General features: G+C 37.6%; 1 protein-coding gene across 12 annotated transcripts in view; it reads right to left on the bottom strand.

Moving 5' to 3' along the window:
- The window catches only part of MAGI2 (membrane associated guanylate kinase, WW and PDZ domain containing 2), a 702,246-nt gene that overhangs the window by 82,275 nt on the left and 601,420 nt on the right, over positions 1–18,551 (bottom strand). For 11 of the 12 annotated variants that reach the window (XM_054273695.1, XM_054273675.1, XM_054273666.1 and 8 more), the window contains 2 exons: positions 10,516–10,547; positions 6,017–6,206 (listed from right to left, as the gene is read on the bottom strand). In XM_054273695.1, the coding sequence (XP_054129670.1) occupies positions 6,017–6,206; positions 10,516–10,547 (222 nt within the window). The remainder of the gene's footprint in view (positions 1–6,016; positions 6,207–10,515; positions 10,548–18,551) is intronic. The other variant, XM_054273624.1, reaches the window with a different exon arrangement.

Below are 18,551 nucleotides of genomic sequence, written 5' to 3'. Positions count from 1 at the left end.
TCCATGGCACTGTGATGATTATACACTCATAATTCCATCTGAAAGTGCTTTTGGTTTCTCTGTCAGTTCTTATAAGCAACAAATCCATTTTGTCACAGTGAGTACCTCTTTCTGCAGTGATGAACAATATAAAACCATTTGACATTATTCTGCTAAATTTGCTCTCCTTTTATTGTACATAATCTCTTATAAAAAAGAGTTATATTAATTTAATAATATCAGCTCTTAGATTATCTCCATGCTGTTGCTTAGGGTAGCAATAGATGGAAGGAAAACACCAACATGGACTGTTTGGAAATTGCTTTGAGAAATTCCTTTCCTATACCTCAGTTGTTCATACTCTAGGTCAAGGAGTAGTTTGATGATAATAGACCTTACTTAGCAATTTCCCAATACTTTTATTTACTAAGTGAAGGCAGGCATGACTTACTGACATAAAGGGCACTAACTGGTGAATAGAAATATTGAAGGATATTGTAAAATGAGTGCAAGGAAGGTTTGAAACTAGAACCTGATTTTCTAGCTTACAGTCCCAAACCCTTCACCTATACAAAACTCCCTTTCTACAATACTTTAGAATACTCTATATTTAGTGCTATCATTTATATGCACCTGTGCACAGATGTGTATACATGTATGTTAAAGCCCCATAACCAAAATTGATTTCTTTTTAGACTAAAAATGAGCAAAAAAGGGAAAAAATATTAGAGGCAATTTTTTTTTGTCAGGAAATCATTATCTGAAAAAAGTGGTAGTACCAATTATGTGAAAAATTTCCTTCAATCTTTAATAATTTCAATCTTTAATTTTAACTGTAGCTCTTCAGCCAACAAGCACTGTCAGGAAAATTCTGCTTAGCTGTAGACTATGCCATAAAACCCCTCAGGTGGTCATGCATTCAGTGTTAGACCTAATTTTTTTTTATATCAATGAGTATCAAATTTAGGAAACCCTGATTGCCTTAGTATTTTTCTGCAAGCCTGGTGTTTTTGTAGTTACACATTATGGATCAGTATAATGCTGTCTGACAAATCTTTCCTACCTTAATGCATATCTGTGCTGATGCTCTGGAGGAAATGTAGCCTGTGAATATGAATTGAAGTGCTTGTCTGTGACCCTTACAGAAAGGTATTTATAAGTCTGCCAAAGAATATACCTTATTATGTGGAGGCAAATTATGCTAATAGATTTGCCATTTACATATTTCACAGATGTTGGTGAACTTTGCTTTTTGGTTGCTTTCCAATTTTTTAAAATCTCTGGCAGTAAAAAAATAATGCATTGCATAAAACAGCTGGTAGATTTGAAAGGGACTTAAGAAATTCAAAATACTGTGGTCAGAGGAGAAAATAACGTGGGAGATTTTGAAGAAAGTAACTTTTGTCCTTCCAGCTAAAGGTGGAACTGTAATTGTTCAGACTTCACTTTTAATGAGAGCTTATCACTGGCTTATCTCATTCTTCCTACTGGCATTTCTGTGTCACATCAGCAGCCTTGGCTACCACACTAACTGAAGGACAAATGTAACCCAAACAATGTAAAAAATATTTTATTTTACCTCTTTCCTTAGAGGAATATAACCTCAAATTTCTATTATAACTAGAGAAATATTATGGAATTATGATTCCCAACTGCTTTGTGACTCCTGCTTGACTAATGCCTACAGGGGGTCTGAATGAAGTTTTTTACAAACTGTGAATCTACAATAAACAGAGCTCAATGTAAAATATAAGGTATGATAAGGAGAATTTATAAAATCAAAAGTTTAAAATTCAGGTAAATGAGGTCTCCTAATGATAACTCAAGGGCTCCAGTTGCACCTGAATTAATCTTGTGCATACGAAGTCATATTTTTTCATTAATAGGAAGTTCCTGATCTGATGTTCCATTTTCTACCTTCTGTACCTAAAATGATTATGGGGAGAGTCACACTGTCACTTACACTCTTAACAGTTTTCATAAGGAGAAAGGAGATAAAGGTTTTGCTTCGAATTAATAGAAGAACAGAAAAAATGAAGAAGTATCCAGTTGAGAAAAGTATGTCACAGCAGAAAGTTAGGTAGGTATTCTTCAGCATGCAGAAGAAATAAGAAGAGATGGGGGAAAAGAGTAAAAAAAAACACAACAAAACCCAAACCAAAAAGCAAAAAAAAAAGCCCAAAAACCAGAGAGACAAAGTAAAGAAAGAAAGCATAAGACAATTTCCCATATTTTGCTTTTAAGCAGTTGTTTTAGATGACATGGTAGTCCTCCTCAGTGTTACGAAACCCCTCATGCTCCTTTTTTATCTACATGGAGCTTTGTGCATAGGGATAGGTGACAGCAGAGGCTGGTGACAGCTAAGAGGGAAGATGTGACAGGTAACAGCTAACTCATGACAATTTTCAAAGGTACTATGATTTCCAAAATAGAGTTGCACTCTGGTTTTGTACTAATGCATCATTTGATTGCCTCTATGAAACTATTTCCCATGCAGAAGTGGTAGTCCTTAGCAATTCATATGTAACCATCACAAACTGAAGTCTTCCCATCACACAGGGTCTCAACTGTTCTTCGTGCTCCTTAGGTGGAAAAACATTTCTGTAGAATGAAAATCATACTTATTCATTGAGGCTTCCTGCTTGCAACTCTCTTCTTGCTATCATTAGGTAGGGATGAGCTAGAGGCAGCACATTGGTCTAGTTCTTGCTTTGAGTCATGTTCCTTGTGCTCCTCACAGAACTGTCTGGTTTTTCATAACTCGCTTCACTCCCTCTCTGATTGGGAAGCAGGAGAATTTTATGAGGCCCTGGTTAGTGCTGACTGTGGGGAAACCCTATGATAAAACACTTTGTAGAAATTCAGAGCTATAGAAGTACAAAAATGAACTGTCCCACAATGAGAGAAACAAAAATTTTGCACTATCTCTTTCTTTTTGAGTTTTCCAGGTCATGATTGTTCACTTCTCTGCCCTATTTTTAGAAGATGAAAAGAAGGTCTTGCCAGCAGATAAGACAAACTTGCCTTGAGATAAGAAGTACTTAAAAAAACCAAGTAGCTGAACTTTTCCTGTGCACTTTTAGGGTATATTCTTCCCAAAAATAACCAACCTGACACTGCCATATGGTAGGAAAGAGTGTTGTCTTGAAACTCTCCCTCCTATGTACTCAAATTAGATGACAATTACTTGACTCAGTAATGGATTTCCTTCCTGCTGTTTCCATCTTCAGGAAATAGGACAACTACATGTTGCTAAGGCTTGACAAATTAAATTTTCTAAAATATGTGCTTAGGACATTCATGAAACAAAAATGTCAGGGAGAATAGAGATCTTTGGAGGTAGCTATTTATAAATAAGGGATATGAATGAATGCAGACAAGATCTGGTTGGAAACTGGTGGAATCAAATCTTAGAGAAAATGTTGAGGGGATAGTGGAGAAAGAAGATAAGAAATTTAAGTTTCCAAGATTAGCTGGAAGATGGGACACTGATCAAAATCTAGGATAAGGTTACTGCAGTCTTGCTTTTCATCTCTCACTTTCTTGTTTTGGCCCTAGCAGCTTTACTATTTTTAATTATTTGATCTTCTAGGCAGCTGGTGATGAAAACATCTTACATACAGTTTCCAGTTGCCTTTTGGACAGAACCCAAATGCAATTATACTATTAAAACACAGGCTTTAGCATAACTCCAACCCACATGTTAGATGCTCTTTCTATTGTAAAGCATATACTCCTTAACACAGTAGATCATGTAAGTAAAACATAAGAGTTCATGTTAGTCAAAGAAGTGCTCAGAAAACTTGACAAAAGCAGCCATGAATATTGGATGGTGTAATATATCTTGTAATGTAATATATAATCTTCTGGTGGGTAAGTGAATCTTTATGGTTGACATCAGATCTATATTCCCACAGTTTTATGAAGGGCACGCATGGATCAATCATAGATTGGGGATCAGGATGAAAAAAAATGCCATATAAATACATATGTCATACATCCATATGGTATTTATAATATTTTCTTAATTGTCTCCCGGAGATATTTGTTTCTGTGTAGGAAGTTGGCATTCTTGGCCTGATGACTTTAAGTACATAGAGATGGTTCTGATTGCAGAATGATGGTTCTGATTGTTGAGTGAAAAGATTTTTGTTAAACTACATCACTTCTAAAATCTACTGATATGGGAAATGATTATTTGCAAAGAGTTTTCTGTTTGCTAGAGCTCTATACAAAGCCAAGAGTTTTTTCAGTAGAGGTGCTGAACTACATAAAGTAATTTCTAACTATGGAATGGATTCTTTTCCTTTTAATTTATCATATTTATCATACCCAATTCTATCACTTTGGAGAATAACATGCCAGTTCAAGCAAATGGTTTTTTTTTACATGCTAGTCTAGCCCTTAATGCACAAGAGAAAGTGAAAGAAGAGAGACGTCTGAAAATGATTTCCAATCTTTGATCAAAACTAGTCTTACTTCTTTCAAATCTATTTGGCCTACTCCACACAGTATCCTGATCCATACTTCAATGAGTTTTAAAATTGCAAAAATTATTGTCTCTTTTTTATACATTGCCTTAGGAATACCAGTCAACATGGACTACATGGTGTTTGTAAATGTACTGGAAAGTTTAGTTTCTATGCCTAACAGTTTATAATTGAAGATTAAATACATTTTTTACAGGGGTCTAAGTACTCACATCCATATTTAGGGAGAGTAAGATACCCTGGTAAGATACTGGTATTCCTCAAAAAAGCCAGCAATTTATTTAAGTACATAGAGATAAATAAAACATCAACAACTGTCTCCCTCAAAAAAAGAAAAAATCTGTATTTTTTAGGGTGACAATCTATACTGAAAAGTGTTCCAGTAATAGGATCAGTGGGGCAGAAGATGGCGGCACTGGCCACAGTGGCAAAGAACTGAGGAATATGACATGCAGCTTCAAGATTAGATAAAGGTTTACTTGGAAATGAAGTCTGGGGTTCCTCCAGCATATCCATTCTTGTGGGGACTGGGAATGCCAAAGCCAAAGAGGAGATGCTGATGCTGTAACTAATGTATTAGGCAAGGCAAGTAAGAATGGTATGAGCCCACTGTTGGGGACAATAATGTATTTCCTTCAGACTATCCCTTTGCATGCCAAAGAAATGTGAATATTCCAGGTCTCTGGGCCCAACTAATATTAATGGGCTGGTCTGAATCAGCTCCAATATTTTATATGTAATTTATAGCATATTTTGGTCTATAGGCACAAGTATTTTACTAAATGAATTGAAAAGTGGCATATGCAAGTAATGGCAGTGGTGACGAAGATTTCGATAAAAAAGTTAACTATTTTTAAGAATTTATCTTACTAAGTGCAAAGGCTGCAGACAATTTAGAACAATATTTTTGGCCAAAATGTTCTTTACAAAAAGAGTAAATAAGTCTACGCTCTTTTATTCTTGCTGTCAAAAACATGGACAATACTTCCAAAAACATGAGAAATTAAATCAAAATGAGCATCTCAATGGCTCAGTACTGTTTTGTATAGGTCTGCAAATAGTACTTTATGCTGTGCGTTTCTTTCTAGCTACCAAGGACAATGTGAAAACTTGTCAAAGACATTTTTTTAAAAAAAATATATTCAAAATTTCTTAAAAAATGTCACTTTGAAGTGAAAGTAGGTGAAACTCTTTTTTTCATTGATAGATTCACATCTGCCTATTGGTTGACTATAAAAAAAAATACAGTAAAATGTGGTGGGACATTTACTGTGCTTCACAAAGGACTTAAGAGTCAAAATGGGGAGATCAAAAATATAAGGAAAAAAACACCTATGAAAGTCATATATGACAATTTAGGTAAGATCTAAGAAAATATGTAAGTGTGCAATTTTTGAAACATTTACAATGGACTCTATTTACTGGAAAGAAATGTAGTTCCTTTAAATTACAAAAGATAATTACAGAAAATCATGCCAACAGTGACATATTCAAAGGCAAAATTTTAAATACTAAATGGCCACAGGGTCAAGAGAGCTTTCACTTACGCCTACTTTCATAAATAGCTCTTGATTTCTCATACAGCTCATACGGGTCAGGTTTTCGTGGATCAAAGGCCTCTGTTGAATCAGGAAATGAACTCCTGTGAAGAGCGGGTGGATAGGGAATATTCTGTGGCATAGCTGGAGCAGACACACTTGTTTGAGGGCTGCCTTGATTCTCCCATCGTTCCATCATCTGGAATAAAAACATACAGAGAATAAAAATAAAGTTTTGCAAAAACTGTCGCTTCCACAATGAGACCAAAACCAGTGATTTCTGTTGAGGATGTGTTTTCAAAATTAGTAAATCTGTTTTCTGCCTTTTGAAATGAAAGGTGTGTGTTGTGCTGTTTATAAAATGACCTGGTTAAATTTCCTTAGTTTGTTGCTCATGGCAAGATGAGCAACAAATCTAATCTTACCTAATCTTTCTCAGATAAGATTAGGCCCAGCATTACCTCTGAAGCATGTGGAGTGCCTCTCACAGAATGTGCTGAGCTACTGGAAATTATTTGCTAAAGGTGGAATCTGTCAGTTTGTAAAGACACAATTATCAGATTCATCAAAATACATAACATACATGAAGGTAGTGCTTAGCAAAGAGGGGACAGACTGTGTAGAAAGTGAATGACCTTAATGCTGTATCTTATGAGAATAACTGGCTGCCCAGGGAGAAGGAGATAACTGTAACTAGGAGCAGAATTTACAGCTCCAAGGGAAGATTTAAAAAACCAAAATCAAAACCAAAAGAAAATCAAAACACATCAAAACTGAAGAGAAAATTATTACAGCATGTATTCAGGCATCTAGTATTCAAAAAATCTCACTAAAGTGGCATTATACAACCAAGCACAGGATAAGGCTTTCAACTCTTCCAGGCCATTTACAGGAAAGCCTACAACAGCCTATTGTCTGTGCATGAAAGACACCTCAGTTTGCGCTTTTTTCAAGACTGTCTTTAGCAGTCTTACATGTACATCAAACTTGAAGACATGATAGGCTGTGCTAAAGATGGCTTGAGGATCTGCTTTTTTATTTCTTGAAGAAGTTGGCTACTAATCAAATTGCATTAGCAAATTTCTTTGAAGAGGCTAAATTAAACAAAACACAAATGTTTATCCCAGGAAATGAGTACTTAGCTACTCCCATAACCCCTCCTGAGGACAAGGGTGGTAAAGCCTCCAGAACAGTGTGTTCTCACACATAACCCAACAATGGTAATTACACAAAAAACGCCTCTTGGAAACAAACTCATCTGTAATTAAATTCCACTGACTTCTATTGTTGTATCAGCAAACCTTTATCCAAGATGATTGCAGATTTAGAGTGGGTTTGCTCTACAAATTCTGTGACTATCATTTCTCTTTAGTTCCTTGGTTTCAGAAGGTGTTTGGGTCAGCAGGTAGCTTTACTCTCTGTTCTAATGATTAACTGCATCAGGCTTTTTTCACACTGAGTATATGTGGACTATAGATGTTTTAGTGTCCTCCTGGTGAATATGCTGAATAACTATCCTGCTGCATATCCCAGGTGATCTGACCTTCTTAGGCTCATACTTAAAAACACAGATTATAGATATCGGCCATTTTCAGTTGTCAGGGACCTAATTATTTTAAAAAGTATTATTATATGTCTAGACGTGTTTCTGTCAGAATTTCAGCAGTAAGTAGGGCTGGTTCATTCAAAACTATACGTATGTACATTCTGTGCAATACAGAGGCATATGGAAATACGTGAGCTGCCATTGAAATAGCTTAGGAATTTACCTTGGGTACCTTCAGGTACCTCTTACACCAAGATAAATTTATCCTCTGCAAATATTGCCCTTTGGGTAAATTAGCCTGTGTGGTAATTTATAGCACTGCACTACTTCCAAGCCCTAAATAAATTACATCCAGTAGCTATAAACACAAATATAATTGCATTATGGAATTGTAAATACAAAGGTCTCTAGAAACACACCTGATTATGACTCCCATGTCTAAAGGGGAAAAAGAACTAAGCTCAATTCAGGCAGTTTATGATAAAGGAAATTACCAGAAAAAATATGTATAGGCTTTACCTTCCCTTAGGAGTCTAAAAGAACACAAGCCAGTGAAACCAAACTTCTCATGAAGAGGAAAGACATGCAGGGCCATGTCTGCCTAGAAGTGAGAGATTCCTAATTTATTGGGAAGTGCTGGGGAAATAGATCACTTACCTCTTTCAAAATGTGAAACTGGACAAAATTAAAATACTTAAAGAAAGATTTAAAAAAAGAAAGGAAAATATAATTATCTTTGATGAGCAAACTACCCTGGAGAAAGGACAGGAAACTGGAGATCAATTGGCAAAACCCTACTGGGTCCCATATGTCTAACTCTTGCTTGCTGGTTAGCTCTAAATCTTCAAGTGTGAAGTTCAACCAGCTAAATAAGCAGATAAGCAGAAGGGGAATTATATCTCCCAAACCTGTATTAGCTAATTAAACAGTCACCTAGCATTCAGTAATGGAAGTTATCATAATGCTACTTCAGAAAAAAAGGCATTCTTGAAAGTGAGTAAGGACAGTAGTGAGTGAAGGGCACCAAATCCAAATTGGGGCAATGCTTTGGTGACATTGCTCATGGTCATTTTGCACTAATATTAAACATGATATACATATATAAGATATGTATGATATACATAGGAATCACTGGAAATATCTTACCCCAGGTTACTTGTTTCCTGTGCTGTTAGACAGATACACGCTGTGCTGAGGTGTTGGGGAGGCTTTCTAAAGCTCCTGTGCTGGCCTGACTGCTTCAGACTGTCTGCGCACACTGCTGCAGGCACTCGGTTTCAGTCTTCAGGCCTTGGACATGGGAAATTGATGTCTGACTATTTCTCTAGTTAAAAGTGGTGCCAGACAGAGGAATTCATACTACCTTAACTCGGTTAATCATCAGTGAAATCTCTTGCTGAGATTACCCCAAAATAGAGTGGCTGTGAGCAGTCAGTCTGCCTGCAGGTACAGCACACAATGGTGTTATATTGTTCTGCAAGCCCTGGTTTTCCTCACACCATTGCATGAAAAATTGCATCAACTCAGGTTGTTTTTCTAGATCCTGATTATTGGCAAGTGCTTCTTATGAACTACCATACTGTTTATATAAGGAGATTTTGCAGAAAATCATCAACAATAAACACACTGATATTTATATATTTCATGTGTACATAAAAGGGCAAAGTATGGACACGAGGAGGTCTTCAAATGTGGATCTTTAACAAGAGAGCAGCAAGCTATCTATTTCCTCACTTTTTATCTGAGATTAAAAGTTGAACATTCCAGCAATTCAGGAGTCTTAAACTGGTGAGAGCAAGCCAGCCTTTAATATTCCAATTTATTTTCAAAAATGTTCTGCTACACAGATGAACAAAGCAACTTATGCAATACTTATTCCAATGTATTGTATACAGACTCTATCCTTTTATAGCAAAACCACCACAACCTGAAGCAGTCTGACAGAGTTGCATCAGCTGATTAATTGCTATTTGTACTTGACAGGATACAAAAATTATTTTGGCAAAATTTAGGCATGCCATATTCCAATATGAGAGTATGTAAAGTTGTTCAGATTTAATGTACTTCCCCTGCCTGCTCCCCAGTAAGAAGGGTCTAAGTCCTTTAAAAGGTATTGCTATTGTTATTCTCATTGCTCTTAGGAGTCTTCAGGATCTATTTCCTCTACACACCCTTGTGGAGAATTAAGAATTACTCTAAGGCCTGTAAAATCTCAATTAAAGAGCCAAATTTAAAAAAAAACAACCAAAAACCAAAAACCAAACAACCCCCTACAACAATAAAACAAACCAGACAACCAAAAATAGTAGCCTACAAATTCTTTTTATACTGTGAAGGCTGTCACAAATCCAAAAAAATTATATAATGTGGTGCCAGCAGAATAAACACAGTCATTGCTTACAGTCTTACAGTGGGAAGTCTTTACACCTTGGTCTTTACTGTCAAAATCATAAAAACATAGAAAAGTTGATTAAAAGGCACCTCAGTCAGTTATCAGCCCAAGCTCTTATTTGAAGTGTGACTATTGCAGTTCTAGATCTCCTAAGGCAAGAAAGAGTAACAATCTCCTTGAGGATGTTATACTCAAGCCACTTGTAAACCAGAAAAAGTGCATGTTGGTAATTTCAAAGAATTTGCCAACTAGAAGACTAGACTGGACTCATTTCTGCTGCATTTTTCTCCAGACCTCTTATTTTTAAGCCACCACATTTCTGGTTCTTGCCACCCATCTTAACATGAGGGTTTTCCTTCTTCCACTTCTGGCAGGCTCCAAGCCAACAGACCCTCAGAGCTTTTCAGGGAGGCCACCCCTGGTGCTGTGTCATGTCACCTGGAGCTGGGGCACTGCTGAGAGGTGTCCCATGGGCTGGGAACAGGATGGGTAGGTGACAGTCTACAGAAATTTGCTTTGCATGATAACATCTTATGAACTCAACGTGTACAGTTTTGAAAGGAAACTTACAGGCTTTGGAGTTTTCCATGGAGAAAAGAAACCTGAAATAAACAAAAAATAATGTTAGCAGCTTTTTCTGATGCATAAAGAATGGAGGCTAAGTGGTGTCTATGCTCCCATTCTCATTCAGGTCTGCAGATAATATTGATAGATATGGAAATTCTCTACACACAAGGGGTGAAAACACAAAACACGAGGGATAATTTCTAAGAAAAAATAGATATAAATATATATATATATATATATACACATATACATATATATATATGCAAGTGGAGCTATTGAGATCATTGCCATACTTTACAAACAGCATGGGATTAGGTTGAAATTAAAAGAACTAATCAAAAGGACTTCCAAATGTCTTGGTGGACATTGGATAAGACACCAAATGACCTGGTATTGATGTGTCAAATGCAGTCGCACCTTTAGGAAGAAGCATTCAGAACATCCCATCAACAAAACCTAATAATACAAGAGATTTTTTTAGAAGAAAAGCCTGAAGAAAAATAACGGTTTCATTAGTCTAGATAAGGTGGCCAAGTCTTGAGAGGATTGCTTATTTTGATACTGTCCTGGTTTTGGTCTTAGTTAGCAAGAAGTCATGCATGACTACCTCTTTTACACAAGTAGTTAACTCCCTTTCCTTAGTTATTAACTGATTGATAACTTGCTTCAGTGACTTCCCTAAATTTCAACTCTTGTAGCTTACAAATGTTTAAAACTCCAGATATGTCTTTTTCATAAAAGGAAATGGTTTGAAACACTCATTGAAAACACTGTTCCTATCTTATGCAGTACAATGTTAAAAACCTTTACAAAGTATTAAATAATAAAAAAAGCCTCACAAAAGGTATTAGATCACTTTTTTTTTTTAAATACCAGCTTTCAACATAGCTTTCATTAAAAAACTCATCCTCAGCTTAATAGCAGGTAAAAAAAAAAAGGCTGTGAACTTTCCTAGGAAAAATTAAAAACTAATAACAAAGAGTTCATTTGTTTTGTTGGAAACAGAAATGGCGCCTCAAGTGAGATATCTAATGGGAGGGCTGCTCTCTCATTCAAAAAATGAATTCAGCTGAAAGAGTAGTACTGACTTCATTATTTCTTTTTGTAAAGTGACTCTAAAAAGAAAATTAAAATTATGAGAGCATTAGAATAGTATCTTTCTACAGAAAAATCATAACAGGAATTATATGCGTACGTATATTTAAGGTTTGTAGAATTCTGTGATAATGAGGTAATCTTTTTGGCCCTGATACTTAATTATTGTGACTGAAGTATCTTGCAGTGTAAAAGCATTTGAGCCATTTGTATTGAAACACGGGTTATTTAGTAATGATTATGTGTTTTTTTTTAAAAAAAAAGGTCTATTGAAAAAAGTAATCCTGGAAAGGTTTACGCTTACTGACTTGACTGTGCTGGATAAAAACTGCTTTATTAAAAAGTGGACAGATTTCTTTCCATCTGCAAACTCAAGCTGAGATAACAGGCATCCTTGATAGATCTGGCTTGTACATCACTTTCAGTATTAAAGATTCTGTAGCAGAATCTTATTAAATAACTTATTGGATGGCAGATGGCTACCTTTTTATTACCCACTATGCTTCTGTACTGTTAATAAGAGTGAAAACTAAAAAGTACTTTTCTGCTCTCAGCTAAAGATGAGACTAGAAACTTGCTCAAATCAACTTACTACCCTGATTTGTTGTTCAGAAAATATTGGCAGAGGTAACACTCCTTACCCATTGATACTGGTGCACCTCCCATAACTTACTGTCATGAAAAGTTGCTCCTGATTAAACTGAAAGGTCTTTTTTTCCCTATTTATTTACTGTCTCCACCTAAAAATAAGTTATGCTGGAGATATAATTAAAAAATTTGCTATCAATTAAAAATATAATAAGTGTTTAAAAATCAATGACATATGCATCAAGTCAAGATTTCTTTTAAAGCCCCTCAATTAAAAAAATCCAATTATTCATTTAAACAAAGAGAATATAAACTCATATTTAGCTTGGAGGTTATGGGCACAGACTGCAACATACAAATGACAACATCTACACTCAAAAAAAATAAAAAGCAATATTTATCCACACAGCATGAAATTATGTTAAGAAAACTAACAGATATAGGATGCCAGAGAAGTAAAAGATCCAAAGGAAAATAAAAAAAAAAAAAAATTGGAGATCCATATGTGTACAAATGGATGCTATAGAAGCAACAATCTCTAAGGGTAACAAACCTTGGGACTAATAGTGAAATCCATTCTTCTGATTTAATTTCATCTGTTACACCTTGACCTTATGTAAAATGAGATAATCTCTCACCTCTGTCAAAGATTAGGTGCTGGGCTAAAGGGGTGAAGGCCTAGTTCCATAAAGGAACTTTACATTACATCTCTTACCTATTTCTTGACAATTTTCATATTGTCTCACAGAAGATCTACACTCACAGCTGAACTAAACATCCTTTTCCCAACCTAAACAAAACTGACTTTTATAGAATACATGACATTATCAGTTATTCAATGTGAGACTGATCATGGATAATTGTTGTGTACCAAAATAATTATCACCAGTATTTAAACACATGCAACAATTGCTGCAATTCAAGAGAATATTGCGTATGTAGAACACTGTAAGAGTAAAAGAAACAAATCCTCTACAAGTAGAAAACTGAGGCTTAAAATCTCACCAGAAGAATATACCTTAATAATGTATGTTCAGTGTCCACTCAGCAGTGTTGGCCATCTGCAGCCACATCTAGAGCAGGCAATGAGAAGTGGACTTTCATTTGGTTTGACCTCACTTCACACCATATTTTCCCTTGACTTTCTGGTGCTCCTTACATGCCATGTGAGCACTCCCCACCATGGAGAGCAGGATCCCACCTGAATGACGGCTGCCAGCAGACTGGCATCAGTTCATATACAGGTGCTGATTTATCAACAGGGCTGAAATTTGTTCTCCAAAAAACGCAGCTTTCAACTTCTTTTGTGTACAAGTATAATACTAATACTGCCCAACCTTCTGATCAACTCACATCCAACTAGAAACGTACTGGACAAGCTCTGACAACCTCATTCCACTTCCAGGTTTCTGCTTCTCCTTCCCCAAACTCCCAGCCCCCTGTTGTCCAACTTGGGATGTCTTCATAAAAACTTGAGTAGCTGAAAATATTATATACATTTACATATGAACACCCCTCACCTCCATATCCACATACATGTTTAAAATTTGAAATAACAGAAGTCAGCTTAGATCCACCTAAAAAGACTTCATGCAGCCTGTTCTTCCCATGAGTGGCTTTTGGCTCACCCATGTGCCTGAGAGCCTCCCCTCCTCATGGTAACCTCACCACACAATGGGCTGTAGCCCATTTCTTGAAGATTCCTGTATCTTTTTTATTAACACTCCTTGTAAAGATAGCCAGTGCAGGTCTGCATCAGTTTAGGAAAGGACAGTTGGGTTCCTGGCTTCTGTTAAAAAATCCCCACCATTCAGCCAGGTGCTAGCAGGAAAATACTGTGGTAACATGTAAGTATGCAACAATAAAAATACATAACCTCATATGCTTCTGCAAAATTGATTTTGAGAATATAATGATTTCTTATTCCAGGCTGGCTATTTAAACTGTAATAAGGTACAGCAGCTGGTGGCCAACACATATGAACATTTTAATTGTTTAATTTCAAAAAAATAAGCTGAGGTACAGTAACAACCACATGTCTTCTAAAACTCAGATTTACATTTTCTCATAAAGCAGTGTTACAAAAATTATTTTTGAGACTGCTTTTTAAGTTGTGTTTACCACCTTCCAAAATGAGCTTCCCTGGAAATCAGAGCTGTGATGGTTTCTAAGTTGTAACTCAACTAAAAAACACTGTGAACTGAAAACAGATTTTGGGTTCAAAAGTAGCAGGAAGAAAAAACTTTTTTCCTTTTTTTTTTTTTCATATCAAGGCAAATTCCAGCTTCAGTTTACTGTACTTCTCCTTTTTGATGAAGATATCCTGTAACAAAAGACAAATCACATCACACTCATTGTATCTACTTCCTCTTATAGCCAAGTTTAAGTATGCTTTTGTTGTAAAATATTCTTACAGATATCATGTGCCTTACACTTCAGTAAGGATTTACTGTTGAAAAGTTTAGTTTTCTAAAAGCAGCTTATCAGGCAGGACTTAGAGCATTTGCAAGACAGAGCTCTGATTAGTTTCCTTTTCAGGTTTTTTGCAAATTCTGTAATGTCAGTGGTACAAAACCAGCCCTTGGTTATTAGTCTGCTCCCATGGGGATGATTTTTGCTCCATTTCCATCTTCATTATTCTCATTATTCATTATTGCACATTATTTTGCATTGTTTCCTGGAGAAGTTCTCACACCTCGTAGAATCTTAAGTAACTCATACAGCTATTGCTAAGACACAGGACTTTTAAGGATGTTCACCCCTGTGGCAGATGTGTATGGATAATTAAACTGAAGCCTGGGAACAGTTTGATTTCTGCAACGACGGCGTGTGCTGCAGGGAGGAACTCAACAGCATCCAACACAAAGATTTTTAATCTAATGCAACGTTCAGGGTAAGTCAACATCCCTCCACATCACTTGTCACACTTTCACTTTTAATGGGTGAAAGCCCACTAGCTTTCACTGGGCTTCTTGGGAGTTTTTTTGTGCTTTAATATCCTTGTTGCATATGGCTTCCTGAGCAAAGCTGTCTTAAGCACTGAACAGACCTTTCTCCTTCCAAGACGCTTGGAAGTCACTGAACAGATGGCTGATGAGCACTCCCAGAGCATTAACTGACTCCATGGGCATCTTATCAACATCCATGTGACAACACTTCAAGCAAAAGTTTTTCCTTCGAGAAAAGTTACTGGATAAATTTACTGTAGCACTACATTTATTTTCTGTGCTTTTTTCTTTCTCTTACTGGAATCCCTGAGATGTCTATCAGTTGTCTATATGGGCCTGATTTACAAAGGTATCAAATACTCAACTTCAAATTGATGTGACAGGTGAGAACACTGAGATTTCAGACTCAGGTGTTCACCATTAGCAGGTTCAGGGAACTGTTTCTTACCATTCACATTACACCTGGTTTCTCCCTCTGTATGTTTGCTTTTTGTTGAGCTATGTTATGTGTGGTCAGATTGGGTGCACAGAGCTAATTCTACCATTGAGTTGACTCGTTAAGATTTAAAATATCCTACAGCTAAAATTCTGAAAATATTTGTGGGAGAGGTAATTTTTTGTGTGTGTACAGAACCAATATATACCATTAATTCAATTACTCTTCAGATATTTTCTCCTTTTAAGGAAAAGAAGTATGATCAATGAGAAGTAGTACATTCAATTAATTTATATACTGTAGTAAACAAACTCTAAAAGGAAACAATGAATGAAAATAAATGGAAATAATACTTATAAAAAAAATAGGTGATAAAAGGTTTTGGCTGATCATGCCATATTTAAAGTATCAGATGATGTATAGGGAATGGCAATTAGTAGTTCCATTTCTAATAAAAACAATCATTATTACATAATACTTTTCAATAGTCCATCTTTTTCAAAAAGCTCTAAATATTGACTCTTACTCTAGCAACAACAAAAAGTTGATTTACCTTGAAATAAAGAGTAGGTGTAAGAAGACTGTAAGCTCTAGCTCTTCAAGCACAGTTAGCTACTCCTGCTGTCAGCTGTCCTGCAGAGACATGGTGCCACGCTGTGGAGGATCCATTTGGTCTTTAGCTGGGATGGCACCTGATGCAATGGGCCAAAAATCAACACATCCCACATCACAGTGAGATGAATGACCCACTGCCTTTGACCACAACATTCCAGTATTTAGAGCCAGTGCCTTTCCCCTGCAGTAGGTGACATACAGGCAGCATGGCAAGTAACTGCACTGTGTTGCAGTAACTTGAAGGCTGGTTACATAATCAGCTGCATCAAATGCAGGTTCACATCAATAAAACTGAGAAATACCTCTATCTTCTTTATGGCTATATACATATGCTCAGATGTTATTAACCAAGTTTTTCCTGAAAAAAGACTCAGAACGGTGCAAACTGATTCTCAGTAGTTGCTTGTGCTGGCATTTTGCTTTATGTTCCACTACTCGATTGCTCCTGTTCTCAACCCAAGTGAAGCTTCAACAGAAGTAGTGCCCCAGTTTAAATCATCACTGTTCTTCACTCTTTGGCCTACTACACCTATGAAAAGTGATCCCAAAGATTAAATACATTTCTGCCTACAGACAATCTATGAAAGTAGGGGCAAAAAGCAGGGACTGTTCAAAAGAAGGTCAGCTAGATCTCTACCCCATTGGGGTATCAGCCCAATGGCTTATCTCTACTCCACGTGACTTGGGGACATAGTGAGTCCAAGTCTTTATTTCAGCTCTTCTTTCAGAGTTTCAGACTTCTTCACACATAGCATAAAGTGTGAGACAGTAGTTTATCAGAAATGATGCAGAGGTAGAAGAGTACTTTAGGAAAATGTACCTGATCTCATCCTACTGAAGTTGCTGAGGCAAGTGGCTCTGGTGCTGACATGATTGCCTGTGGAGTGCTCCAGTGAGATGTATGGGGGAACTGTCTGAATTTGGGAAGCTCAGGGGAGGGCCAATAGCAGCCTGCAGCCCATGCCAAGCTAACCAGGAGCACCAGCACCAGGAGCACCAGGCCAAGCCTTCCTCCAAAGGTTAAAAAAAACCCGTAGGGATCTCTGGGGTCCAGGAGCACCATCAGCAGGGTGGGCACACAGGGCATGGTGTAGCACCAAGGGCATGATTTGATAGTCTGGCAGCAGCTGGCACAGAAGGGCACACAGGAATGGTGCTGAAACCCTGCCAGCTACAGGAAGAAGGACAAGGCCTCTCTAACTCTGCACCCAGCATGAGGAGCACAGCTGCCCAGGTGGAACTCCAGTGGGATCATACTGCCACCCAAGTGCCAGGATTTGCACTGTCCTTGTGCCAGGACTGCTGGCACTGAGTGAGGAGCTCCTGTGCTCAGTGACACCTCTGGGAAGTGAATAGGCTGAGGAATCAGGGGGAGCGTAAGAGTATCAGACTACTGGAATCTCAGAATATTCTGAGTTGGAACAGGCACAGAGGGATCGTCAAGCCCAACTCTGAGTGAATGGCTGATCCAGAGACTGAGCCCATGACCTTGGTGTTACCAGCACTGTGCTCTAACCTTCACTCCCTCTATTCCCAGGGACAGGCTCCCCAGATAGACAAGACAGATGATAGAGGGAATTTGTTATCCTCTCCCCCTGGCTGAACAGTGACCTAAGGGATTGGTGGCAGTGGTGACAAGTGCCTGCCCTGCCCAGTGCATGTCTCCCCTGGGACTGGACTGCCTCACCCCTCCAGGTGTCCAGGCATAGCAGGTATGAGGCTCTGCAAGTGGAACCAAACATAACAAGGCTGGTGCTTCATCCAGCATGGGTGTGATGCTGTCATCAAGTTGGGCTGCTCCCTGTGCCAAAGCTGCCTTCCAAAACAAAGATGGGTCATTGTCACAGGAAACTCCTTTCTGAAGGGAACAGAAGGCCCAATACGCAGCCCAGACCCAGTTCTTATGGAAGCCTGTTGTCTCCCTCCAGCCTTGGTTAAAGATATGAAGAGAAAGCTTCCTACCCTGACACAGCCCCATTATTAATTTCTCAGGTAGGCAGCGATGAAGTTGCAACAAGAGGTTAGAGGGAAATCAAGACTGACTTCAGGGCCTTGGGATGAGTGGTTAAGGGATCAGAAGCACAGATAGGGTTCTCATCTATTTTTACAGTTGCAGAGGATGATTACAGAAGAAACAGAAAGAACCAGCAGATCACTCCTTGGCTCTGAGTCTGGTGCCACCAGCAAAGTGTGGGTTTTGTATTTTTGATCATGGGTTAGTTTAGAGAACACCAGGACTTCAGAGAACAGATAGGGTACAGTTGTCTCATATTGGGGAATCTACGCACAGGAGGTAGCAGGGCTCATTGAAAGAGATTTAAACTGGATTTGAAAGGGGTAAGGGATAAAATCAGGCT

Source organism: Melozone crissalis, unplaced genomic scaffold, assembly GCF_028551555.1.
Source record: "Melozone crissalis strain CALT ecotype California unplaced genomic scaffold, PUWL_Pcris_2 ptg000004l_1, whole genome shotgun sequence".
Classification (NCBI taxonomy): domain Eukaryota; kingdom Metazoa; phylum Chordata; class Aves; order Passeriformes; family Passerellidae; genus Melozone; species Melozone crissalis.
The sequence above is the reverse complement of the archived record's forward strand: the minus strand, read 5'-3'. Positions and strand labels throughout refer to the sequence as shown.